We start from the raw sequence: 27,723 nt of genomic DNA on the forward strand, positions 1-27,723 counted from the left end.
AAAAGTGTTAGTCATCTGGCAGTCTTAATGGGCCAGATCTTACAGACTTTCCTTATGGCTTGAACTTGCAAAGTTCTGAGTGCCTCCTAGAAACTGCTGAGTATCTTCTGCTCCTACTGAATCAAGAGAACAATGCACAGGAAGGATTTAGCACTTTTAGAATCAAACTCTTAGCTTTGGCAGCACAACCATTGAAGTTACCATGACCATCATTCTAGGTTTGTAGCAATACATAGTGTATGGTTGCTATTTCTTCTATGCTCTGTTAGAAACAACTAGTGTGGGTCACGGGTTTGAGCACCTAGTTAGAAGTCAGGTGCTCCTGAGTTCTAATCCTAATCTTTTTCTTTCATATGGAACAGTGAAAGCAACAGTGTGACTACAAGCCTTGGGCAAGTTACTTGGTCTCCCCCTGTAAAACAGAGATGATAATAATATAGTTGACTACCTCCGGGGCTGGTGTGAGGATTAATTAATGTCTGTAAAGCATTCTGTAAACTTAAAGAGCTGTATCATGGGTAGGCATAATTACTATTATGAGCACTGTGATAAGAGACATGCAATAGCTGGTTTACAATGGGACACCCAGAAAGTCTTCTCTATTTTGCATTACTTAGCATGTTGCAGCAATGATTCCTTAAAAAAAAAAAAAATAACGCTTCATAAAACTAGAATCCTGAAGGGAAAGCTTAAGTATAGGTTAACTGTCAAGGTAGGTAATTTCAAATCCTAACAAGTGTCCCTTTAATTTACACTGAATAATTGTGCTATGTACTCCACCCTAATAACATTAACCTTGGGTGTGATAAATAGAAGTTGTAATATGGAGATTGCAAGTAGATAAAAGCCCATTACCAGAGCCTTCCATCTCAGAAATAGTGAGCAGCACATTTGGTACTTAGCACTTCAAATGTAAATAGCATTGCTCTTCTTTAAAGGATTCACTCTACTATCATTTTTCACTTGGAAACGTAAACTCTTAAATGGGGGAAAATGCTTTTTCTTGTCATACAAAGTAGGTAGCTGCAAAATGACTTACCAAACTCATCACATACGCTTTCATTTTCTATAAGAGTCGGGTGATCAAACGTATCCCGACAGTAAAGGATTTGGGGGTTCTTGCTGATTACTGCAATGCCACCAAGGGCTAAAATGAACTGGTCTGTTAGTATTGAAGATGGCTTGTCTTGAACACGCTTTAGCATGGAACGATATCGACAGTACTGTGGATAACTGAGGATTAGCAGATTTGAATCTTCGTCATCCTCACCTGGAAGAAAAATATATAAATTACATTTAATATTACATGAGAGATAATGCAACCCTTCCCCCAAAAAACAAATAAGGGAATGTACCGGTCACTTCTGGGGCACAATCCAGCTCGCATTGAAGTCAATGGCAAAAGTCTCATTGATTTAAATGGGAGCAAGATTAGGTCTCTGCTCTTCAAAGTTCTATCTTCTGCAGGAAAGTATTTTTCAAAAACAGAGAGGGCCAAAAATAATACAGACAATGATACATTCAGAAACTTTTTTTTCTTACAGATTTAGGTCTGGACTCTAATACTGTTATTCACAATGAGTCTGACCTTATACCACCAGAGTAAGATACTACTCGGCTTAAGTGAGGGTGGCAAAATCTGTCCTTAGTTATTCTGAAAGTGATCTCACATTTCATGTAGTTTGTTGTAAATGCTTTAATAGAGATATTTCATAACCATTTGTACTAAATTCCTAATATAGTCTTATTAAACTAGTCCTTACACCATTTAAAGTCTTTTTAAAGGCAAGTAATTGATCACTATGGATCTTCTTGCACCCTCCTTTGAAATATCTAGTATTGGCCACCGACAGTGACAAGATACTGGACTAGACAGGCCATTGGTCTGATCCAGTCTGGCAATGCCTATGATCCTAAGCAATCCTACCAGATGGAAATAACTTTCCTCACATGAACTGTAAAGGTAGTAGTTCAACAAAACACAAGTATAGTACAATGCAGTCAAATGAACTTCTCCATAGCTTCTTAACTGCAGATCCAAAATGGAAAACATCCAGAATAGAGTGTTTTCTATTCTGTTATGTTTTAAACAACATCAAGCATCAAGGCAGCTGATTTAGAAATATCACAATAACATTTGATCATCTGGTAACCAGTGGGAAATGTAATAGCAAATGATAGAACATGTGAAGCAACAGAAAGCAGGCCACTACCCAGCTGTACTTCTCTTCATGTTCACGTAGGTCCTCATGTTAATTAGTGGGATCTATCTTTCTATGCATATCTACTGAGATGTGCTATAGTCTGTAGTTTACACTTTCTAGTCTACTACTTCGTTACTGAGTAACCTAGCCGCTATTTCTGTCACCGACCAGATAATTAAATATTTAATCACGCTACCAGTACCCACATCACTTAAGAAGAAGAAAGGTTAAGAGTATACTTCAAATGTTGGAAAGAACAGTAGGTGAAATCCTGGTCCCACTGAAATCAAAGGTAAAACTCCCAGTGAGAGGATTTTATTCTTCACATCTACAGGTAATGCTAATTTTGATTAAGATTCTAAAGCAGAATACACAACTTTTTTAAAAATACGAAATGAGTGTTTTGAGTGGTTATATGGAAAAAATATATACTAACATACTTTAGACTTTCTCCAAAACTCTGCTGTTATAGATGAAAGCATTATTTGAAAAATCAACATTAAATGTTAAGCTGAAAATAGTAGTTTTACAACAGTTCTTGAAAACAATCACTTTTCTAAGCACTGAGCCTTTTCCTCTCCCCTTGAGTCAACAGAGGAAACCAAAGCCATTTCTTCTTCTACATGCATGGGTAATACCTTTTGATACACACCATCTGAATGACTGTTCTAAGAAAGGTAGACTTATACCTTTTGGTCAGTCAGGATGTGGTCATTATCTTTTTATTTATCCCGTGAGCCTATGCAACAACATGACTGTGAAAACAGCACTTTGCTGTATGTGTCTTTTCTCCTCATTCCTAAGAGCCCCTAAATCAGGTTCAGGGGCCAGAGTCTTCAAGGGACAGCAAACACATGATCTATCCTTGAGGTATAATGAAAGTTTAATGTAGGCCTGCTTCTGCTGCTCTTTCTCTTCATAGAAATATTGGTGAATTGAACCTGTCGATCAGACAGCACTTTTCTTATGCCAGGATGTGGTCAGCCTTTGTAACAAGGTGTATATAAATATGCCTCCCATAAGTCTTTGTAGCAAACCATTTGTTTCCACTAAAATGTATGATAAGTCACTACACAGAATTCTGTATGCTATTCTGGGCTTGATGAATGACATTTTAACTCAAGCTGATACCATCAATTAAAGCCAAATCACCGTTTACAGAGCTGTTATAGTACATATTTGTCGCTTTAGCTATTTTTTTTTGCTTCTTATGCAATTCGTAAGCATAAACAAACTTGTATTGAAAGCAAACCATGCAATAACTGTCACCAAGAATGCTTTGTAATGCATTTTTCCCTTCCCTATTCACAACAGGCTCAACAGATAAATCTAAGAATGAATAAAGAATGGATAAACTGCACATTTGTTTAGCGAAAGACAAACACTGTTCCTAGAACAAAGATTTTCTTTCAACCACACCCACAGGAGAAAAGAAAATCAAAGTAGCTCTAACCCTAACAAAATAGGCCCCAGAGGAAAAAAAAGGAGTTTTCTTCTAACAAAATCTAGTAGGTGTCATCTGATTGCATTAGTGTATTTGGCTGTACTTGTCTGTATAAAATAATCAGAATGAGTTTGTTTCTATAAACTGATATTTAAACTGTGATAATCACTTACCCTTAAAATACAGAAAAATAATTTTATTTAAAAAATATTTCATTAAGATCTTATTGAACAGAAGACGCTAAATTACTGAAGCTAATTTTAGTTTCAATAACGAGAACTGTACATAGTAAAAGATTATACCTACAATACATTGCTTGTAAGGCTTAACTGAAAATACTCTAATCCTATGCTTATATCATAATTACATATTTAATAACCTCTTTCAATGTCAATTTTTCATTTATTTATATATTTCAAGTTCAAAACAGATTTCTGTAGAGAAATGGTAATTACAACGTGCAGTTCCACCCATGCTTTGCAAATACTAACTATATATGTATAGATTTAATCCATATAGTTTCTTTGAAGTGGTGGGGCAGCTTTGGCATGGTCTGGCATTCATGTTGAATTGCATGTTGTTCAAGTTGTCTTTGTAAGAGCTTCAGGGAACACCAAACACAATGAATCTATGCAGCATTGACTTTCCAAATGAGTACAGCCATTTTTGATCTTTCAGATCAAAAATTACTTACAGAAAGAAAAGAGATATACAGAAACTTGCTTTTTGTTTGCTTGTTTCGGAAACATCAGACTATAATGGTTATTGCTAACCACCATAATCTACTTCTAACATCAGTAAGCTTTTTTCTTTCTTTAGAAAGACCTTCACACCAGGATTTTATAGAGTTTGATGGAAAAAGTATGCATGTTCCTTCCTGCACCTAATTGCCTCAACTGCAAAATCTGCCAAGTATTTTGCCCTTTAGTTCTTTTAATCGTATTAGTGTGAATGCATTTTGATGCCAATAGAAACAAACATTTAAAGATTTTTGCTTAAAAGATTCCAAATATGTATTAGGCCTATGTTAGAAACACAAATTCTCCATTTCCTCCCAATGTAGATATAGTTATTTTTCAAATGAAAATGAATTTGCTCTTCTCATAGGACTAAATGTCTAGTTTCAACCCAATTTAAGCAAAATAATGTCAATATTCACTGCTCTCACAATGATTTATGCTACCTTCTGTTACTTTATTATATTAGACATTCCTTTCTCTAAGCTTTATACTTTCACTGTGCTCCTAGCAACCAAGCAAAGGCTGAGCACCAACTTTATGTACATGGCACAACTCCAGATTTCACTGTTATTGATAATTCTATTGAAGTTTCAATTTAATTGCTACTCTGTTGTGACACAAAATATTTTTCATAAGACATTTCTCATTTTCTGTCCATTCATTTCTGATATTACTGAAAATGGATTTTTATTCCAGAAAACATAAGCAGAACAATGATACAGATAAGAGTACATACATCTGTTACTATCATTACCAACACTGTAATGTGAAGCAAAAAAAAAATTGTGAATATAATTTCTCGGAAGGTAATTTTCCTTTCAGTCTAAGTGCTCTTAGTCATCTTGCAGTTACTCAATGATTTCCTGTTTTAATTACAAGACATTATACAGAAAGACATTTGTAAAAGGGAAATGTGCTTGTGCATAAGACTCAATAGCTTGAATTGGCTGGTAGTATTTAAAATTCCAAACTTGTGCATCAACTTTATCAATTCTCTGTTCCAGCTTTGTGCAATGTACCCTACCACAAATCTAAATATCTCCCCCAAGGCACAAATGTATACATCAAAAAGAGGAAAATATACTCGCAGTTAAACTGCTGAAAAAAAGATCAGTTATTTTTTTCTCACTGAAGCTGTTAAATTGGAGGCAAGCCAGGGCAAGGAGTGGAAAATATTAAAAAGTAAAAAGCTTGATTAAAAAGAGACAGAGAGATTCAGTCTTAAATCTAAATGAATATGCCACAAACTATTTCATAAAAAAATACTGTGACGTAAATTACACATCAGTATTGTACTGTTGTGGTTATTTTGAGAAATGGTTTGTACTGTAAGTCAGCTGGTAAAGCCCCACCCTTAATGATTTTGTAATTCTCTACACAGCATTCAACTGAAGCAGTCATGAAATTGCAAAGAAGGAAAATAGACAGAGCTGTAGAGTCTGTAATAAAAAGATAATGTACTTTTAACATAACAGAAATAGAAGATTGGTTTTATTAACTAAAAAACTACTAAAAGGTCCCAGGCTTGCCATTTGTTTTGATAAATGTTAACACAGATCTTCATAAGATAAGCATTGAAAGTATTAGAGGAACTAAATAAAGTGGGACAATGCATTGGTGTATGAGTTGCAAAGTGAATAAGGCAGTTATTTTGAAAGCACAGCAAAAATAAAGAAAGATGCAAGGCTTTGACCATCAAACTTTTTTCCTGAATAATCTGCAAAGGAAACTATGAAGAGCACTAACACAGCTGCTTTCTTTCGCTGCAGATTGTTATGAAGAAGGCCTCATGGATGACATGCCTATCTTAACTTATTTACCGTTTTCTGCATAAATTGTTTTGGCTACATTGCCAACAAGAAGCAGAGAATCAGTAATGGATGAAAAAGTCAGAGACTTTTAATGATAAAGAATGGACAGTGCTAGCCATGTCAATGACTGGGACTAGGGCTTTCAATGGGAGTTGAGTGTAGGGTGACCAGACAGCAAGTGTGAAAAATTGGGACAGGGAGTGGAGGGTGACAGGAGCCTATACAAGAAAGACCCAAAAATCGTGACTGTTTTTATAAAATTGGGACCTCTGGTCACCCTAGTTAGGTGCCTTTCCAAATCCCAGCCAGCATCCCTACAGCCCTGCAGCGAGACTGGAGTCTTAGTTCAAAGTCACTAGCTATCACCAAGGCCAGTTAAAATGACAGGTCCCCACCTGGGGCGCCTGGACCTGCAAAGTGGATGCATCCATCCACATGATTCTCCTTTCTGGCACTGCCAGTAGGTGACACAGTAGCCAGCCTGACCCGTTATGCAAAGCTGAAGGCCCATATTTGTGCAGGAAGTAGCTATCTTACCTGCACCTACTATCTGAGAAGATGATAAAGCTTTATCCCAGGAGTGCTAATGAACCATAGAGCTGCCACCCTTGAGAGAAGGACTCTATCCTCCTATCTTTACCCCTCTGTAAAATCACACGTGTATGAGAAATGGAGACACATGTGGCTGTTTCAACAAAAACCAATGACTGTAGACCATAAAGGAAGTAAAAACAAACATACACCGTGAACGTGTCCACTACAATAAAATCCAAGAGCCGTAACACAGCTGTCCAACTGAGATAAACAAACTATACACATAATTATTAAAAAGAGTAGAACTGTGAAAAGGGAGGGAGAAGAAAGAGTCGGTACCTGGTGTGCAGAGTTTTAAACAGACTCACCAGGTGAATAAGGACCACCATTCCTCACCAGCCCCTTCTACCACCATCCAGTCACAACTTCCTTGTCCATTGTCAGGTGTGTGCAACTGATGCAATTTCAATATCAATAACATGCTAAATCTCTGAGTAATCCAGTGCGGCATAGGACATTTCTCTTCACCAAATAGCCCTTGCAGGCGAGTTATTGTTGGCTGGGTTGGGAGAATTAATCAGTACACACTGCTGTCCTTTCTGGTAGTCATGAAGTGAAAGGGTGCCATAGGGACCATTTCCCTTTGTCCCAAGAAATAGCTGTGATTTCAACTTTATCACCACGGGCTTCAATCAGCTATGCTATGAGGGCAGAGCATCTTCTGCATTCTATAGCATACCGGTGATCTCCCCCTCCCACTCACCCCCAGAGAAGAGGGAGCACATTGAAAAGAACTCTTAATTTCCAGCCTAACATTTCATTTCTGCTGTCTTCATTTGTTCTTGTAAAACTACTTAGTATGCCTTGGCTAGGTAATTAATTACAACACTTTTTAAATATTAATGTTTGAATTACTGTATTTAATTCATGAAGAAATGCAAATAAAATAATTAGTTAACCCTGCTAGATGAACCTGCAAATCTTTGTTTTCAGAATTAAATAAATTTGGGTAAATTATCCACACAACAGGGATACTGTTTTGTTGACAGGATTTTTAGGAAGAAAAGGCACCCATGTTTACATGTTCCTGTTTTATGCAACTCCCCTCTCTTTGAATCCTAATACAATCAAGAACAAAGGCAATGTATTATAGTATATGGCATAACGTGATTATTAATGTGTTTACTAGATAATGGCAACATTAACAAGTTGTCCATTACAATAATTTTCCATGGATATTTAGCTGTCCTATTTTAATTTTAAATCGATAACTTCAAATAGAAAAGATATATGGCCAATATACAGAATGAAATACAGACAAAAATCTTTCTAGAGGTGTCAGATGTTTTTCCCCCCATAAGGAGAAGAGGGGACTAATTCACAGAGTCTTATGTCATTTCCACAACCTTTCTGTTTTCTGTAAGAACATCACCAGTTCAGAGAGTTCCTAAAATTAGTTTAACATCTGAAAGAAAGAAAACACTTACAAATCTACTGGAGACTGAAACTACTGTTCAATCCTACGGCAATGCAGTCATATAAAACCCCCAGAACTATCTAATATGTACTTAAAGCCTTGGGCTGAAGAACATTATTTTATAGCTAGTGATCTGGATCTGATCTGTTCTAGTCCTACTTAACAGAGTCAAAATTGAGTATGTTGATCAACGACTGACAGGGGATCCACATAATCAAATCTTCCATAATATTTATCTTGTTAAATCATTTTGAATTCAAATAATAAATTCAATTTTTGTAGAAGATGAAAGAGATTTAATGCTGAAAAAGAGCATTATCTATACAAGTTTCCAACCATACAGTCTCATCATTTTTTATACCATGAACTAATATTAAGCTAATTTGCCCTCTCCCCCAACCCAAATCTTTTGTATATCTTGGGAAGCAGGTTATGAGGTGCTTCCAGCATTTGAAGAGGAGTTGCTGACAAGCATAATATTCAGCTCTTATATAAACTTTTCATTCATAGCCCTCAAAGTGCTTTACAAAGATGAGTAAATACCATTATCCCCATTATATTGATAGAGAAACTGAGAGAGGGCTTAAATAAAATGTATCCAAGGTCACAAATTCTAGTAAATGACAGAGCCAGAAAGAGAATTCAAGGAAGAAAACCTAGTTAATGGATGTTTTGCCATTGACTTGAATAGGGCCAAGATTTTCACCCCAGTTTTTCCCAATTCTTAGTCCAATGTACTATCCACCATTCGCTAACATGCTTCTAAGAAAGACCAAAAAAATTGGCAAAATTCCCCTTGGACATAACCGAACAACTCTATGAGGTTGTTCCTGCCTATTCCACAGGCAAATTAGATTGAGAAAATGAGAGCTGGCTCAAGACTCTCCACACTTTCCATGTCAGACAATTGCCAGCGACTCCCTCGAAGCTCACAAATCACACACGGAGAACCACAGTTTTCTTTCTTAAGGAAAAAAAAGTCTGTTTGAAAATTATTTTCTGTGTCCTATCTCACCCTCACTTTACAGAATTATATTTTGTGTCTTCTTGGTGGTCTCCTCCACACTATCTTCCTTCTCTCTTGTCTGATATTTTTCAGAAAATTTAGCTTTCGCAAAAGGTACAGCCAAATTCAGAAACGGGCTCTGATATGCTCTCCTATCACCCCCCAAGAGATTAGAGTGGTATGACCCAACCCAAACAAAAGTGAAACTAAAAATTTGTTCGCTCTCTATTTTTAAAGCTATAGGACTAGTGTTGGGAATGGGTCAACCCAAATCCTCAAGATAATGGATCATTTCAGGGAATCACACACTGTGATACAAAAGGTTCTGTCATCTGCCTTAATTAGACCTCTAAAGAGAATGTAGATGGTGGAAAGGGAGAGTGAAAATAGACCCAAGCAAAGGCTCGCTGTTCTCTTTAGCACGTTGAATGTTCTGTAATATGGAACATTCCAGTTGTATGGACATCAGCTTTGAAAGAAATGTTTATCCTGGTTGTCTTGGTTACTGATAAGACACTTTAATTACACTGATAATGAAAAGAATGAATAAAAAAAGGGGTAAAATATAATTTGAGAATATGACAAGGCTAAGAAGAGGAATCAAGTGACATCAAACAATCTGACTGACTGTAATCTAAATGTCTTTATTTTTCTGTATTTGCTTTTAAACAGTCTAATGCCCTAATATGGCAGCTGCTTCAGTTTTAGCAAACAAACAGTAAAAATCCCTTTTAATAATGAAGGAAAAATAATATATTTTGCTTTAACTGAATTCAAACACCATTTCATTTTTTTCCCGCCATGGGATCTGCACAGTGAACCAGCCAGATAATAAGTGTTATCATTCACACAGACATAACGGAACCAGCACTTTGTAGTTAAATGCAATTCACAAAGTGCAGTTTAACTGCACCATTTTCAACAGTCACTGAACACCATCCAACGCACCAGTGAAGCGCAGTTAAATGAAGGCCCTGATTCTGCAAACACTTAAGTAGGTGAGTAACTTTACTCATGTTAATAGTTCCATTGACTTGATGGGACTACTCATGTGCTTAAAGTTGTGCTTATGCTTAACGGTTTTCAAGACCAGGGCCAGACATTATACTTTAAAAAAACAACAACGTATGTTTTGGTCTCCTTCCTTCCAGGATGCAACATAGCATCTTCGTTGCCCTGTCCTGACAAAGCAACTTTAATTTTGAGGTTCTAACTCAGTGTCATGTGGCTTAGTAGCAAGGCTTTGGGAGGAAAATGGAAAACCCAATGTTTTTAAACCATCGGTCTTTCAGTGTCAAGGCATTCTGAGCATGCCCAGTGCTGTGGCATGCACTTCACACTTTCACTAGTTGCTACGGTTTTAGCTACCTACCTCAAGCTGAGGAAAGGGCACATGTATACCTTTCCCTAAAGCCAAAATCAAAATGTTTCTACAGAACCTCCTAAGCCAGTTATTTGACCAGTAACAACAAATTTCTGCCACTTCTGGGTGTCCCCGTGTACCCTGCCTTTGATGTCTGACCTGAGGAAACTGAGAAGATGAAGACCCACTACCAGTCCCACCAAATTCCATTTAGAGGTCCCAACCCTCGATTAAATAGGTTACGTTGCCCTTATTCTGCCAGTCTGAAACTGTCTGTCTGTCTCTCTCTCCATTGCGCGCACACACACAAAGAGAGAGACATTTATGCACCATTAGTTAAAAGGGACCGTTATCACCACCTTTTCCTATAAGGCATATTGAAGTGCCTTCATTTTTCAATACCCCCAAAAGTATGAGTCAAAAGCCTTGTCCTTGTTTTTCATGCAAGAGCCCTTTCACTATCACGCTGAAAAGTCAGAGGAACTTTGGCCCCCTTGAAATAGCAAGTTCAGTAGCTGTCACTCTCAGAAACACGTAATGAGGGGTGGAGGGTGGAAACAGTCCAGTGATTTAAACAGTTAAGCTTTGCTCTTGACATTTATGCCCTCTTTGAAACCCTTAATGAAATTACAACCCTGTTAATTCTTGCAGGGTATAATTTATTTAGTATACATTAAAACTGCCTTTTACATCATTTACAATTTACAACACACAGGCAATATCTGGCTCTGTATAAAAATAACAAGCTCACTAGAGTGATTTCTCTGGCACATGGAGAAGTGAGAATAATTACATTTTACTGAGTGTGTCTCATTACATTGATTTACGTAAGATTTTCAAAGCTGCAAAAATATTATTTTCAGTTTCATTTGTTTCTAGCAATTTTCTATGAAGGTGGTTAGTAAAACCTTCAGCAATCTTCATCAATATGGACCAATATTGTACCCTTCTCATGTGACATGTGACAGAGGGATAATAGGGTCTAGTAACACCACAGTCAGGCGTTTCTTTTCTATTTAATGTTTCCTTGTGTGCCAAACATAATGTAACAGACAAGTGTAAGAGAGACATGCAGGGAGGAGTATGAATAGAGAGCTTTAAAAGAGATCCTTAATAGAGACGCAGTATGCTTAATCTTCAACAACATTCAGTAGCAATTTATTTGCAGCCATTTTCTCTGTTAACCTTTCACACTAGAACAGGTAAGATAGAGCACAAGACAATTTGTCAACTGCCAGATAAGAACAAAAGAATCAGCCATAAGAAGCTCCAGTATTCTTTTATATTTGTTTTGCAACATTTTAATAACTTTTTTTGGAAGCCAATCAAAGAAAAGCAAAAAAAAGCAAGCCAGGAAGCAAAAACTCTGTTAAAAATATTTCACAGATAAACTCAAGTTATCCTTTGCAGCGTAATTACACATTTCTGCTCTTAGAGCCCATAGTGAAAAATGCATTTAATGCTGGGAAAATGTGATTGTTTTTAAAATAAGAATAATCACACATTTCCACTTGTTAATTATTTTTTTTAATCTGTTCTGTCCATCAACCAATCTCTATGTAGCAAGTGTCTGTTACTCACTACCACCTGGGAGCATCTTTCCTCCTTCTCCATGACTGAGTGAAAATGAAGATGAGATGGAAGTGGAACATAAATTCATAGATCATAGGGCCAGAAGGAACCATTGTGATCATCTAGTCTGACCTCATGTCCCAAGGAATGCCTTATCTTGAAGAAAAACAATAAAAAGGAGGAACAGAGGAAAAAGATAACTAACATCTGCCCTCTCTTAGATAACACTGAATACTGAAAACTAAGGGATCTCCAGGAAAGAGATGAGGGAGGAGGGAAAGGTACTGGACTGGGATTCAGGAGACCTGGGTTTGATTCTCAGCTGGGCTGAAGACTCCCTGTGTGATCTGTGCTAAGTCACTCTGGGACACATTCTCATTTCTTTGGGGAAAGGAACTCTCCAGGCATCCACCCACAGAGTTAGGAAGAGGCAGTTCCTGCATCTAGATTCCTTCCTCTGTCAAGAAAGGGGGTGTAAGGGGGTGTATTGGGAGGAGCAGGAGGCATGCTGGGAGGGGGATGGGGATGAGGTAGAGCAGATTTGTGCTATGCCAATTCTCGACCATTAAAGCTTATCTTTGGTAAAAGAAGAGCCCTCAACCACATTTTTTAAGGAATGTTTCTGCTGAATAAACACAACCAGAGTGTCTGATGAGCAGGCAATGAAATATCAACAACCTGGCTGGAAATCTGATAAAGTGTTAAAAAAAATGATTAATTGTATTAAAAAGTTAGAAAACTTCCTTCTAAATTTCCTTGGAAAATGTTGTGCAGGTTTTCCCACACTATTGAACTTCAGTCATCCCCTGCGAGAAGTTTTGATGCACAAATGGAGAGAAATAAGCACCTGACAAGTTCACTTGGATCAAGTCCTGGTCTCACTGAAAAAATTAGCAAACCTCTCACACTTCAATGAGACCAGGACTTGCCCCCTTCTGATCTGATTGTTAATGGCATCTTTAAGAGAAATGCATGAATTCATGGTGAGAGAAGATGTGCAAATGAAGAAAGAAACTGTTAGGTCAGCCCTAGAGGTAAAGACTGCTGGTTAAGGGATATATGTCCTTACTGAAAGCCAATTGAAATCAATGCAAAGACTCCCAGGACTTCAGTAGACTCTGAATCAGGCATATACTATACAATTCGCTGTTCTATCCAAAATCAGTTTTTTGGGGGTGTGGGGTCTTATCAGAAAGTGATAGACTGGAGGATGAACAGGGAGAGCTGGAACAGACTTCTTCTCCTGCTCTTTAAGAAAGGAGAGGTGTCCCCTTTCAAATGAGAACGGATTCAAGGTGACAGGTATTAGCCATTCACTTCAGAAGAGATGGAAAGCTTTCAGAGATCTTTCAGGCCTCATATCCTAACTGAGTACTGTTACAGTGTTACCAGTGGCACTGGAACACTTCTTGGAGTGGGGGCGCTGAGCTGCACCCGTCTCACCCATCTGCGCCCCTCACTTTCCCCTAGAGCTGGGGCCGGGAGCAGGGCCATAGCTCTGGGAGGGGGGATGTGGGACCAGTGGCTGGGATGATGCTGCTGAGCAGGAACCTGGGCCAGCAGTAAAGCCCCTAGGCAGCAGTGAGGCCGGCGGCCAGGACCCTGGGCACAAAACCTGGGGGTGCTACAGCACCCCCCCGCACCACTACTTTCCATGCCTATAGTTTTACCTTATTTCTGCAGAGCACCCTGAAACAATTTCCTGGATTGGAGGAGAGGTTGTGGTGTCTAAACAATCCATGCATTTTATATTCCATGCATTTTATATTCTCAGGCACAGAGAGAAAAGGATTTCAGGACTGGTTATGCCTGGAGGATGCAGGCAGCAATTGTTAGTCAGAATCCATATTAAGGTGAGATTCTTCCTACTTTTCTCTCTAGTCAAGTAGTTCCTCCAAGTCTTCAGACAGGGAGGAAGACTCTAGTGAAATATGCCCAGGAGGGCCTGGTGGGCAAGTCTATTGGCAAAGTGAGCATGAAGTCATACCATACGTGTGTTGAACTCATCCAACAGTGAGGTCTGGTCTCTGGCAGAGAGGAAGGCCAAGGAATAGACAATCCTTCCAAAATGCTATCTATTAACCGGAAGTGTGTTATAACAACACATAGTGTTGTCTATTTTCAAACCACTAAACATACACTAACTAATCCTCAGAGCATCCCTTTGAAGTAGGTACATAGATAAATATTTTCTTAATTTTACACAAGATAACTGAGTCAGAGTAATTTGCCCTAGGCCACAAAAGGAGTCAGTGACAGAGATGAGATTAGCTCTCAACAGTTCCTGGCTCCCACTCCCACTCGGACCTCTAAATCATAACTCTTTTACACATGTAACTCCAAATGCTTGAGAGAAAAGGGGGGAAAAAACCATGGAAAAATACTTTTGTGAGGGAGGCTGCCACCAATGTGCTAGGACCAATTAGAGGCCGGGAAACAACTGATGAGAACAAATAGGCAGCTCTCAAGGGATTGGCTATCATTTGTGTGACAGAGCCGAAGAACTGAACCTTGTACTCTACTGGATCCCAAAAATCAAGCCTCACACAACTAAAGTGATACAAGATAAGCATATTTGGATTCCGCGACTATAACTTCTCCTTTACATGTTTGCTTTAAGCAGTGGTAGGCACTCGTGATATGTATTCGTTATTGCTTTAAATGGGGCATTACAAAATTCTTTGTCTGTTTTATGTAACCATGAATGTTAATGAATTTATAAGATAAGCAGCTATTTTCCACAGTTATACTGCAATCTATTTCATTTGCAGCAGATATAACATGAAACATTGTTTTAGAAGAAACAAATAGACAACAATCCACATCAACTCTGCCTGCTTCCCAGCTGCCACTTAGACTATTGGAAATATTGCACCAAAATTATATTCTGAATAAGACAAATAGCAAGGACATTTTGAGACAAAGCTGCCCTGCTATCCTTATTTCAACATTGCCAGCTCTTGTGATTTTATGATGAGTCTCTAGGTAGTCAGTGGGAAGGGGTTTGAAGCCCCAGCCTACTGGCATCATGCGATTACATGACAGTCTCAGCACTTCCTCTCTCACTCTTTTCTTTTCTTTTTTAAAGTAAGTTTCTAGTCCTGGTGGTTGTGGAGAACTGATTGAAAATGTGACTTCATGGAGCCAAAACCTGAAGGGCCTCCCCTCCCCACAAAACACCCCAACATTTCTTATTATTTCTAAATCTCCTGGTTTTTAAGCCACTCATGATTTTGGGAGGCTGACTCACGGTATTTGAATGAGGGGGATGACAGCAATGTATCACTGTCCCTCAGGCACTACAGCACACATTGCTGTCGAAGGGTCCCACAATTGCAAACAATGGTACTTAATCCTGGAACAACTATATACCCAGAAACATGCAGTGTGTGTGGACATAACTCACACTAGAGATGCTCACTGTAGCTGGGATCTCAGAGGGCTTCACAGAAGTCCGGTTCCCAACGTCCACGGAAAGCTTCCTCAGGGTTACAATGTACCCTCATCATCCTACTGGAAACAACCAGGACCAGCGTGAAAAAGCCTCAGCTCTGCAGGACCTCATGCCTCTTAGTCTAGGCTCCAGGGAACTGACTTCAAACTTGCTGACACTGTTGCTATTCTGGGACTCATCTATGTTGCCATACCTCGGGGAGCGCGCATGTGAATAAGAAACACACTGCCTGACCATTGTGAGTGAGGGTTCCACCGTCAGGCCCAAACATTGCAAATGCATTTAAATTACAAACACATGCTCTGTAAAGGTTAAATTGAGGCCTTTCTCCACTCCAGAGGACCCTGAGGTGCAGGATGCTGAGCTGAGATAGGTGAGCGGTGGTGGCCTGAGAGGTAGGTGGGAGCATGGTGTACAATGCTCTTTGGAAAGCAACATCAAGTGCTTCAGACAGCATCTGCGAACAGACATTAGCAGATTGACTTGGGGGCCAGGGCCCTGACTACACCCTGAACTTGCCCTTGAAACCATGGAGTGCAGATGCACCAGCTGGTCACCTAGCTTAGTAGACAAGGCATCAGTGAGTCTGCATGGTGTCTGGTTCCTGCTCAGCAGTGAGGGAAATGAGGAGACTCTTCTATCATCCTCTTCCCTTCCTACCCAGAGCACCAAGGCATGGGCACAGAGAATTTTCCCAATAACCTTTGAAACTTGAGTTAAACATTTTCTTTGAAAGTTCTTTTTTAATATGTCTTTTTCACCATCATGCTTTTCCTATTCCTTCCAATTTGCCCTCTGGTGCAGGTTCAGCTCAGCCTACAATCACCAATTTGTTCATGAACATTACCACAGGTTACAACACCTCCAGAATGTTGCAATGCTAATTCTTCTGCTGGTTTAGATCATGAATGCAAGGTGGTTCCAATGCCCACCCCGCCTCTCCCCACAATGCATGCCTTCTAGAAGCCCTATTTTTCTGTAACATCCTACACATTTCAGGCTTTAATGTAATTCAGAATGGAGAGCTGATTTATGCGACTTTCATTTACATCATGGAAAACTGTTAATCTGACTTCAGCAAAACTGGGTCCATTATTATTATTGTAAGTAGTAGTAGCAAATATTTATTTTATGATAGTGACAAATCAGGATTATGACCACATTGTGCTAGGTGTGTACAAACACACAATCTCTGTTATGTTCCTTTTCTTATGAAAGGAGCTACATGAATATTGACACCCAAAAGATCCAGGCAGAACTGAAAAGATGGATATACAAGAGCAGTAACAGCAATGGCCCTGTGTTTCTTCATCCAGAAACTCTCCAGTCAGTGTATTTCTGACTCTAACTATACAGTTAAGTGAACCAGGGCCCTTGAAAGAAGCGGGTGTGATGTGCCAGTCCCCATAATGTTAACTAATCACTTGTGCCAAAGTAATCATAATTTTTGCTGCTATAATATTCAAGGACTAATTTTCAGTAACTGTAGCCTACACAAAACATTACTAATTTATCACAGAAAAACTATTTATGCTGTGCATTATCAATCTCAAATGGTGATGTTTAAGTATAGGTTTGATAAACTGTACACTGTGTAATGCAGCTGCTTTGCATTTTGAATCCTTTATTTATAGAACAAGTCAAATTAATAACTCAGAAATGTTGTTTCAGGCAAAGTAATGGACATACAATAAAACTATTCATTTCCTAAAAGGTCACTCTAGGAGAAGCATACATTGTTTAGAAGTGTACCAGCAATGCTATTATTCCACAGAATAGTGAAAATGTATAATAAGCAGTTAGTGCGTATATTTGCATTGGAGACCCTGGGCTAATTTAAAGTACAATTTCAAGGCAATCAATCATACTCTAAAATTACTTCATTTTCCAAACTGTTTACACTTTTAAAGTTACAAATCCACTTTCTGCTATTTCAACTCACGATTTACAGCTACAGATTTAGACTGCCTTGGCTTGCTGCCAAACTCTAGTCATGAGGGAACTAATGATATGAACAGATCAGTGTTTTATAATGGAGAAAAGCGCATGTAAATTTCCAGTATGTCTGCAAGTAATCAAGGCATGCTGACTATAAATGAGGCAGTCTGAAATTTATTTTAGGAGAAATATCTTAAAGCTTCACTTTTTATCTTGGCCAAAAAAAAAAATCTTTTAAAAGGAACTTCAAGATTACTCCAAATTATTCTAAGTAAACTCTTATACAAACAATATGTTAAAGAATAGTACAATAGCTAATTTCCTTTAGTGGGTCTATCTTAAACAGATCATATCCTTATCATGACAAGCTGGAACATTAAATTCTCTAGTTCATGGAATCAAAACACAAGAGTGCTTCATATTACATTTTACAAAAATGAGCCATTCCCTATAAACAAGGTCAGATTTCTGGAATGCCAGAGGTCTACATGTAAGTGGGCTGGGGAGGAGGGGAGGATCCATTTATTCCTTGCTTTAAAAATAGTGGGAAACTCTACTAGCAATTTAAATGTGTTTTAGTAGCCAAAACACTTGAAAGAAAACATGAAGTCCCTCAGGCAATGATTCCTAAATTAAATATGATCTTTATTGTTTCATTACAGTGGTGTAGCCAAATAACGACTTTGTGTTATTGTACAAATAATGCAGGATCCTCATTTTCTAGTGGAAATAATTACTCTATTCTATCATATTCTGCTTGCCGTCAAAATGTCCTCCTTTGTTGTCACTGGGCTGTGGCTCCATATTAGGCTTAGAGCTGGATTTAGCAAAGGTCCTTTCTTCAAAAACCAAACCAAACAGGCATATTCTAACCAAACAGTGGCTTTAAGAGTGAAGCTAGAAATATTCTGACATCGTACTTCATGAAATTCAATCCACTACGATGGATATTTCTGTTATAGCTTTATTACATGCCTAACCTCGACTGTATAATTGTATGGAGCCAGAAACAATAAGCTGGCATTTGCTTTGTTATAGCATCCAATAGCTTAAAGATACCTGTAATCATAAATCAACATGCTTATTTGACATACTGTCATGAACTAAAAAAATACAAGAAAAAATAAAATAAACTAGCTACATGAGAATCTCATTTTGCTTTCTGGGGACTAAAGCTTTTTGCTGGCATTGATTCCCAGCAACATTATGGTTAGCAAAGCCTTTTTCCTTTCTAGGTAAAATATCAAGCACAAATATAAACTATTTCAGTGCCAAAGATTAAAAGGCAATTTCTCCATTAACAGTTCACTTGTAGACTTTCAATACAATGGTCTGTGCTATATAAAGGAATCATACAACTCTAGATTATAATGGATAAGTTTGCATTACAATTGCTCAGGAATTTTCAACATGACTAGGGTAACTCAGTTTTGGAAGGCGGGCTTGGAATTAGAGAGTGCCTGATCCAAGCCCATTGAAGTCAATGGGAAGACTCCTTCTGCAGTCTTTGGATCAGACTCAGAATATCTAGCACCACTACTGACATTCAAAGTAACGTTTGTGGTGTTGGAGGGATATGTGTCAAGACCCTCCTTGCCTCAGAAGTAGGGCCAATCTGAGCATTTTTTCCCAGGCTTGTGAAATATTTTGCAACCAACCTGCCCCTTACCCCACAAAAAATAATAATAATATAGCACCTCCTGGCCAACCTTTCTCTGACTCTCGTCCACTATACTTATGCCCCACTATGCATTAATGTAAAGGAGCAACACAGTCTTATCACCAAATAGGTAAGAGAACTGGGAATGTCCCTCTTTTCATGGACTGTCCTTGCTGGTTTTACAGAAGACTCTACTGGCTCCTCGTTTTTGTCAACGCCAGCAGATTGGCTAGCTCAGGGTGCCACTGGCCAGCTGAGCTGGGTGAAACTGACATGGTTGAGCACATATGCACCTCAGCTAACTCAGATACTAATAGTGCTAAAGCCACAGCAGCATGGGTAACAGCATGGGCCAGCTACTCGAGTATAGTCCCGCCTGGAAACATGCTCAGGCAGCTAGTTCATGCTGCAATCCATGCTCCTGTGGCTTTGGTAGTCCCCAAACTAGCTAGATTAAAGATAGCTCAGGTATGTCTACATGAGTGTGGTCACACCCACAGTTGCAGCATAGACAAGTACTAAATCTCTTTATGTGCAGCACCTACCACCATCATGGTAAGTTTATTTTATTTGTGGCCAACTCTCATATCAGACACTACACTTATGATGGAAAAGAGCAACAGTTCTTTATGTTTCCTCTTCTCTTTGCCCCAACTTCCCCCCCTTAAATAAAACTAAAAAAGCAAAACTAAAAACCCTTTGTAGGAAAGTGCTTGAAATAACATTAACGCAAAGCTCAGTTTGAGACACGTAACACCCAGCATTCAAATGCTGACCACCAGCTGCAGCTCAGCCTTGCTTGAACCATGTGTGTTTAATGTCTCAGACGTGAAGGGACAGAGTCAACTTGAAATTTTTTTTTTGAAAGCTACTAATGATTTTTAAAAGTGTTTGAAAAGATTCTGGGAAAGGACCCTTTAATCAGCATGCGCTGACTTTTTTAACGAACAAAATCCCCTTATTTCAAAAGGAGACACAAAAGATTACAAAATTTATCACAGACAGACTATTTATGCTGTGTAGTATCAATCTCATATGGTGATGTTAGGTGACATAGAACCTCCTCCTGCTCTCCTTGAACCCCAGCACCATGCAGGGGTCCAAGGAGGGATGAAGGTGGCTCCCCTGGCTCCCTTCCCAGGCTTCCAATGCTCCTCTGTCCGAAGAAATGGCCTAGAAGAGAAGAACAAGGCCCTTCTTGACCCCAGGTTTCAGTTATTCTATGGCTCTCTGCAGGGGTTCAGTTAGTGAAGGGGGGCTCCCTGGCCCTTGCAAACTGAAGGCGGTTTCCTCAGCCAATTCCGGCATCCTGTTCTTCCATAGCTCTTGCAGAGGCCCTGAGTAAAGACAGCACCAATCACTACCCTAACCTCAGAAGCAGCAGCAGCTCCACTACTGCATTACTCAGAAAACACCTTCTTGCAGAGCCCAGGGAAGAGCGCATATGTGAGCTCCCCACAGCGGCAGGGCATGGAAGTGATGTAATAGACCGTCACAGAAACAGCGAGACTGCCATACGCATAGTGCCATGAAATGCACCTTATAAACTAACTGGAAAAAGATTCCCCTTCTGCTGACGTCTGTCATTTATAATTACCGTAGGTGTTACTTGTACCAATAATGGGTAAAATACAGCTCAGATGGAAAAGTGATTGATTCTCAGGTTGACAGAATCAATTTAGCCTTTCATCATTAACACCTTCACCTCTGATTTTTTTTAAAAATTTGGGACAGGGATAAAAGACGTTGAGTGGAGACTAGCAGGGGAGGCATTAAGAAAGACATTCAAACATGGAAAACAAAGGCAATGGAGGGCGAAAAGTAGCAGCTGCAGCAGCACAGGCGGACAGAGGTTGAGTGCCAGGAGCAGAAGAGGAGATTAAGTGAAATTGGAGTGATGGAAAAGGGTGACTCAAGGAAGGCAACTCAGGAAATATGAGATCTCTGAAACACTTATTTTACAGTCACTTATTTTCACTGGCTGCGCTCAATCTTAAAACCAATGAAAGTTTTGCAGTTGACTTCAAGGGAACAGAATCAGGCTCTCCATTTGCTGCAATGCCTTTCTTCGTATGGCTACCAATTTTGTGTGTCTGGGTTAAAGGGTTCATGTAGTTTTTTCCACAGAATATTCATTTATATTAGGCTTAGTTTCCAGCAGCAGTTTAACATGAAGTAATTGGGATCTTCAAGTAGCAGTTGGGGAGATACTAGTCTCAAAAAAGGAAGACCTTATCAAAAACATGATTTGCAGCAAAATGGTGAAATCAATCAAATCATAATAGTTGCCAGTAAAGAGGGAGGCAACTTAGTTGAACTCATTTCTTGAGTGGGCAGAGACCAGGAAAATCTAAGAAACATTCCTGGGGTTCTTAGGATCATAAATAAAAATGAATATGACATTAGGGATATGGAAAAGACAATATTTTGTAACCAGCTTGATACTGACCAGGAAAGTGGAAGAAGCTGTTCAAGAAAATCTTCCTTTGGTTCCTGAGATTTGTTAAAACGGAACTGTTCAGGATGCTAAAAGTGTAAAACCAATAGATATAACTACTTCCAGAAGTAAAGAGTTAAGGACAGAAAATAAGCCTAGCCCTTTAACCAGGAGATTTTTCAGAGTGGGATTTTCAAAAATATTTTGCATTGGCTGAAGTCTGCTTCCACGGAAGTCAATGGTAAGGCATCTATTCCCCTTATGGCAATGGTAAAGCTTCTATTGAATTTTATAGGAACAGAATTAGCCCATCACTGAGCACTTTGGCAAATCTCATCTTAAATCTTTTTATTTTACTTTTCCCCAAAACTGAAAAGACAACCCGCAAGGAATTTTTTAAAATGTGCTTGTGCCCTTTTATTTTGCTTCTCTGTGTTGTATGAAGAAGGGCTGAAAGTTTGTTGTTGTTGCTGTGTTTTTTAAAAAATTCTTTTTCTACTTGCTTTTTTTACCCTTGCAGGTCTCAGATAATGCATACTGGTAGTTCTGACACCTTAACTGAAGGGTGTTGAATCTTTAACAAATACATTCTTTTGCCTGAGTGCCCAGCAGGCATCAGAATTCAATGGGCGTTAACAAAAAACATCTTTAATGATCTCACTAAAAACCCCTTCTCAAATGCTCAATTTTTACTATCTTATAATTTCATTATTTCTTCAGCTGGCATAGAAAAGGTAGAGAAGCCCATAACTTCCAAAATAAAGAACAAAAAGGGGCAGAGAATTGGAGGGGATAAGGAACACCTTTCCTTTTTTGGTTCAAAAACCTTGTAGGCCTTTTTTATACATCTTAAAGAAGCAATTGAGGTCACCAGCCCATCTTTTCCTCATTGTGGATCACCTTTTCTGTTCAAAAATTCTGCTTAGAATTTCCAAAAGATGTAGATTCAAGTCAGTTTTATAAAACAATTTTAGAGGAGGGAAAAAGCATTTTGTGTAATCTCAGTCTATGTCAAAGTGTGGCTATTAAAAGGCATAAAGATTCATTTTCAGGCACTTTTCTGACTCATATGGAACAAAGAGCTCTCAAATAATTCAGCTGGAAGAAGGAGTCCAAAGCCCTGCTCCACTATTCTTCACTCCAATTTAGAATTACTGTACAATTACGACACAGAATGTCATAATACAATAAACAGAACTGAAAAGGGGAAAAGAAAACAATTTTTTCTACAAGTGAAGTTCGGTGCTTTTGCCTATTAAAGTAACCAAATATGTTTCTCTCAAAAACCAAAGCCAAAAGGCAGCATGCCAAACACAGTTAACAGATAAATCACTGTTCTTGAAGTTTTTTTTTTTTTGCCTGACAACAAACTTGCAACAAGCAAACAGAACACCCACTACACATCTTGTCAATCTAGTCACATAAAATTGAAAGGGGAAAATGTCTATTTTTGAAGATCAATGCACTGTCTGGAAAAAACTTCTGAAGTTCTAATCTCTCTGTCAAAGGTCAAAGTTTTCATAACTATGAAGTCTTCAGCTATTGTAAAGCTCTCTATCTATAACTTGCAATTTAAGTTAATTTATCACCAAAGGCCATTGTAAACTAGCTGGGAGTTTGTAAACAAGAATGAATATCAGGTTTCATTTTTGTGTCCCTTTCAAACTGGAAGACAGTTTCCTGTTTCAACATCAAAATAGTATTGCTTCTATAAACCTCCTCCGGTCTCCTTGCCAGCAGTTTCCATTTAATTAAACTGACAGCAAAACAGGGCCCTCACTAATGTGATCCAGACCAGTTTTCCTTCAATGTAAATTCTCAGGCATGAAATTACATCTGAAACAGACACAATAATCCTTCTATATCTTAGATGCAAGTTTAATCTACACTAAAATAACATTTCCTTTGTCTATTTTGAAATCTGTTTTAGAATTCAATGATCTTGAAGGTCAGGGAATTATTCAACCTGAATGCACTTTACAGTCAATTTAGATTTTTCTTTTTGCCCGTTACTTATTCATTCATTTTTGGCTTGTGGGTCCAGGGTAGCAGTGCACAATGATCCACTATGTCAGAATCCAGATTCAGGACCTAATTCAAACTTTTATTGCCAAGAAATGGAATACACTGATAGATAAAGCTTACTGCTGCTTGGGGCAACCTATCCTTCCTAAGACGCTTCCTTCAGGAAGCGAAAGCACCATTGGCACAGACCCTTAGTTCATATAGTTTTAAAGGAAGACCTTGGATCAGATGTCTGCTTGTCTTCTCCAAGAAAATGTTTTTAAATGATCCTATGAAATAATAGCATTTTGTGACAGTCCAGTGACTCTGGTCACTAGTAATGCAATATGCAATCCCCCAGTGCCCAGAAAGGCTAGCATATGCAAAAGAACGATTACTTACCCTGCAGTAATGGTGGTTCTTTGAGATGATGTCTGCATGGATCTCACTGGAGCCTGCACTTTGTGTGTGCAAGTCCAGATTATTTTGAACAGCGGTGTCCACTGGAGCTGCGCATGCCCCCTGTGCGTCCTCAGGCTCCTGTGCAAAGATATAAGGGGCTGAGCTTTCCCCTGGCTCCCTTACAACCTGAAGCTCAGGTGACTGAGCTACAGGGATGGGGGGCAGGTCATGGGATCCAAACTGACTGCAACATCTAGAATAACCACTGCTGCTGTAGGGTAAGTAACCATTCTGTCTTTGAATATTGGTCAGTGTGGATCTCACTTTAGACGACTGGCAAGCAGCATCCCCTCAGAATGGTGGGAATGAGGAGTATCCACTGCACCAGTCGTACAGTGACTGTAGTACTGTTCCCCTGAACTTGGCATCTGACCTAGAAGCTAAGACCTAGGCACACAGTGTTTTACAAAGGTCAGCAGGTTGCTCCACGTCCCTGCCAGTCTGACTGCTTCATTACATTGACAAGGTCAAGCCAAAGTTCTGGAGATATCTAATGTGCCTAATTTCCTTTATCCTATGCTGCATGATTTGGGAAGAAGATATGTAGGTAAGTTGATTGGTTTAAATGAAGTTCTGAGACCACCTTGGGGATGAATTTTAGGTGAGGTCTTAGTACCATCTTGTCTCTATGTAATGTTGTATAGCAGGGCTCAGACATAAGTGTCTGAAGGTCTCTCACTCTTCTGGTTGAAGTGATAGCCACAAGGAAGACCTTTTTCAGAGTGAGGTGGTGTAAGGAGAGCTCTGTGAGAGGTTCAAAGGGAGACTCCATGAGTCTTAGCAGGATTAGGTTGAGGTCCCACAGAAGAGAAAGTTTTCTGATTTGGGGTCCTCTGGGAAAGTAGGTAATAGCCATTTGAGGAACTTTGATATGCCGAATGAAAGAAGACTCAGCACAATTGTACCAGAGCACGGCAAGGTGAGATTGCTGCAAGGTGGACCTTACTAGAACTGAATGAAAAGCTAGCCTGCTACGAGAGCAGCACAGAGATGAGGATCTTCAGTACTTAGGCATGAACTGGGTCCAGGCTATGTTAGGCTGCACGTATTGAAAATCTCTTCCATTTAGATAAATACATCTGGTTGATGTTTTCCTGCTCTGTAACAGAATTTCTGGGATCTGTAGGAAGCAATTATTTCTGTGATACTCAACAAGCCAATAGCAACACATAACTGGCAGTGACTTTGGGTCTGGATGGAGTATCAACCATGGTGTGATGAGAACAGCTCTGGGAAGTCTGGAAGCTGGATTTGTGGCTGAATGGACCTCTGTAGCAGATCTGTCAGCCAGAACTACCTCAGCCGGAAGGGAGCTATGAGAATGACTGAGTCTTTGTCTCTTCTGATTTGGAAAACACACTTGGGATCATGGGAATTAGTGGAAAGAGGTACAGCGGAGGCCTTGGGATCACTGCAGAAGAAAGGTATCTGGTAGTGAGCCTGGGCTCATGCCCCCTCTAGAACAGATGTTCTGTCACCTGGTGTTGACACTGGTGGCAAAAAAATCTATCCCAGAGCTCCCCCACTGCAGAAATATTAGCTCTATGAGGGACCTCCACAGTGACCACTTGTGAGGGGGCCACAGATTGCCTGCTCAGGAAGTCTGATAAGTTGTTGGTGACTGCTGGGAAGTGAGGAGGTTATCCTGTGTCAATGGTACCAATACTAGAACTGGTTTGCTTCCAGATAGATAGGAGATGAGTACGCATTTTGTTGCTTGTTCATATAGCGGGTTCTCATGCCTATGTTGTCTGTCAGGCTCTGCACTGTGGAGTTCTGAAGAACAGATAGGAAGCCCGTGCAAGCTAGTGGGTGGCTCTGAGCTTTGCAATGTTGACATGGAGCTTTAGGTCTTCTGGGGATCAGATCCCTGGCATGTGTAGGTAGTCCAGGTGAGCTTCCCAATCTTTCCCTGGCACATCCATAATTAAGAGTCCTTCTTGTAGAGGGACACAAAATGGTATCCTTACACACACATTTGTGGGCTCCTCCCACCATCCCAGTTCTTCAATGATGTAAGGTGTACTATGACCTTCTGACATATTTAGTGTTTCACTGGGGAACAGACTGATCTGATCAGCATTGAAGTCATCAGTTTTGGCTCTGTCAGCATCCTCATTGCCTTCTTTCCACTACCCAAACCCAAGGTATGATATGTGTCTGAGGGAGCGCTGGCCAACACTGATTTTTCTAGCTTTGCTCTGGAAGTGGCCATCACTTCTGGGGCCAAAGTCACCCACATGGGCTGCTCCAGCAGATGCAGCTTGAACTGAGTCTCGATGGATTTGTGGGTCCTGGAGGAAAAGGACTTGCACACAGAACATTTGTAGCTCTCCCTGGGCAGAAAGGACATCAGCTGTGTCTGTCCTTGGTGGGGGTTCAGTGGACAGGATTTGAACCCACTCAGGTTTTGGAGTTCACCACAAAGTTGGTGCAAAGTGCCAAACCCTGCTATACAGGGAAAGGGTCTGTGAGTGTTTCCTTTTTTCTTTTCTTTTTTTGGAATGTTCTTCGATGTTTTAGGAGTGCAAAGATAAGATTTTGTCACAAATTTGGTTGAAGAAAACAGTTTTTAGAGTCTCTTAAGAGAGTAGCAGGTTGGACACTTGCTGGGTTCCATTTCACTGCCATGTGGTAAGAGGAAACTGAGGGAGGGTCATGGCTGCTCCCCCGCACCCCGCTCTCCCATGGGAGCAGGAGCTATCAGAAGGTCTGGCTCTGACAGGCACTGCTATTCGAAAGAATTCCATCTCACACACACGAGGCACATTCACACCTACAATGGGATACCTGCTGACATATACTCAACACAGAAAAATGTGATTGCAGCCTCATTTTTTTATAATTACAAAAGGCCCAATCCTATATGAGGCTGAGGCCCTCTTGTGAAATGCGGAGTGCTCTTAACTCCCATTAACTTCAAAGCATTCTGCACCTCACATGAGGAATTCGGCATCTTGCAGCATCGGACCCAAGAGTAAGTATTGCTTATAAGTGTGCATGCATCGTTTGTAAGCAAGTAATCTCATAAGCAATCTGTGTGACAGAACCCCCTCAGAAAAGGAAGAAAACAGAACCACAGAATAAAAAATTTCTCAAAATGTAACCTGCCTAGTCATGCATTTTGTAAAACCTTGGTATGTGCTGAACCAAAACATCACTATTGCCATGAACTTTTCAATGTTTTACATGTTCAGAATTATTACATGCCTTATCAGGTATGTGATACAACCTTTGACATGCTCACTCAAAATATTTACATGGCCAGGGCACTTCAGGCAATATAATTTCCAAGCATTGTTATAGCGGTCTCTCTTCAAATAAGAGAATTAATTGTATTGTTTTCCTAGAAAGTAGAAAGTAAAATGCTAATTTAAGAAAAACAACCATACACCAAATAGTCTGACAGTCTTGGTGAGAATGGAACATTTCATTTACACAGCAGAAGATGACAGTGATGGCAGGATTAGAAATCATTTCAGGCAATCAGACTACAGTTTCATTGTGCACGCAAGGGTGTCTTGTTTTACAGAGAATGCTAAACAAATATACTATGGGTAAAAATATGAAAACCATCTATTATTGATCCACATAGTGTGGTTATAAAATGTAAGGGG

The 27,723-nt window shown here is 39.5% G+C and overlaps 1 protein-coding gene across 1 annotated transcript in view; it reads right to left on the minus strand.

Annotated features, from left to right (window-relative positions):
- ARID5B (AT-rich interaction domain 5B) overlaps positions 1-27,723 on the minus strand; it is a 145,137-nt gene that overhangs the window by 81,325 nt on the left and 36,089 nt on the right. Inside the window, exon 4 of the mRNA XM_030570593.1 lies at positions 1,040-1,270. Within this exon, the coding sequence (XP_030426453.1) occupies positions 1,040-1,270 (231 nt within the window). The remainder of the gene's footprint in view (positions 1-1,039; positions 1,271-27,723) is intronic.

Source organism: Gopherus evgoodei, chromosome 7 (assembly GCF_007399415.2).
Source record: "Gopherus evgoodei ecotype Sinaloan lineage chromosome 7, rGopEvg1_v1.p, whole genome shotgun sequence".
Lineage (NCBI taxonomy): Eukaryota > Metazoa > Chordata > Testudines > Testudinidae > Gopherus > Gopherus evgoodei.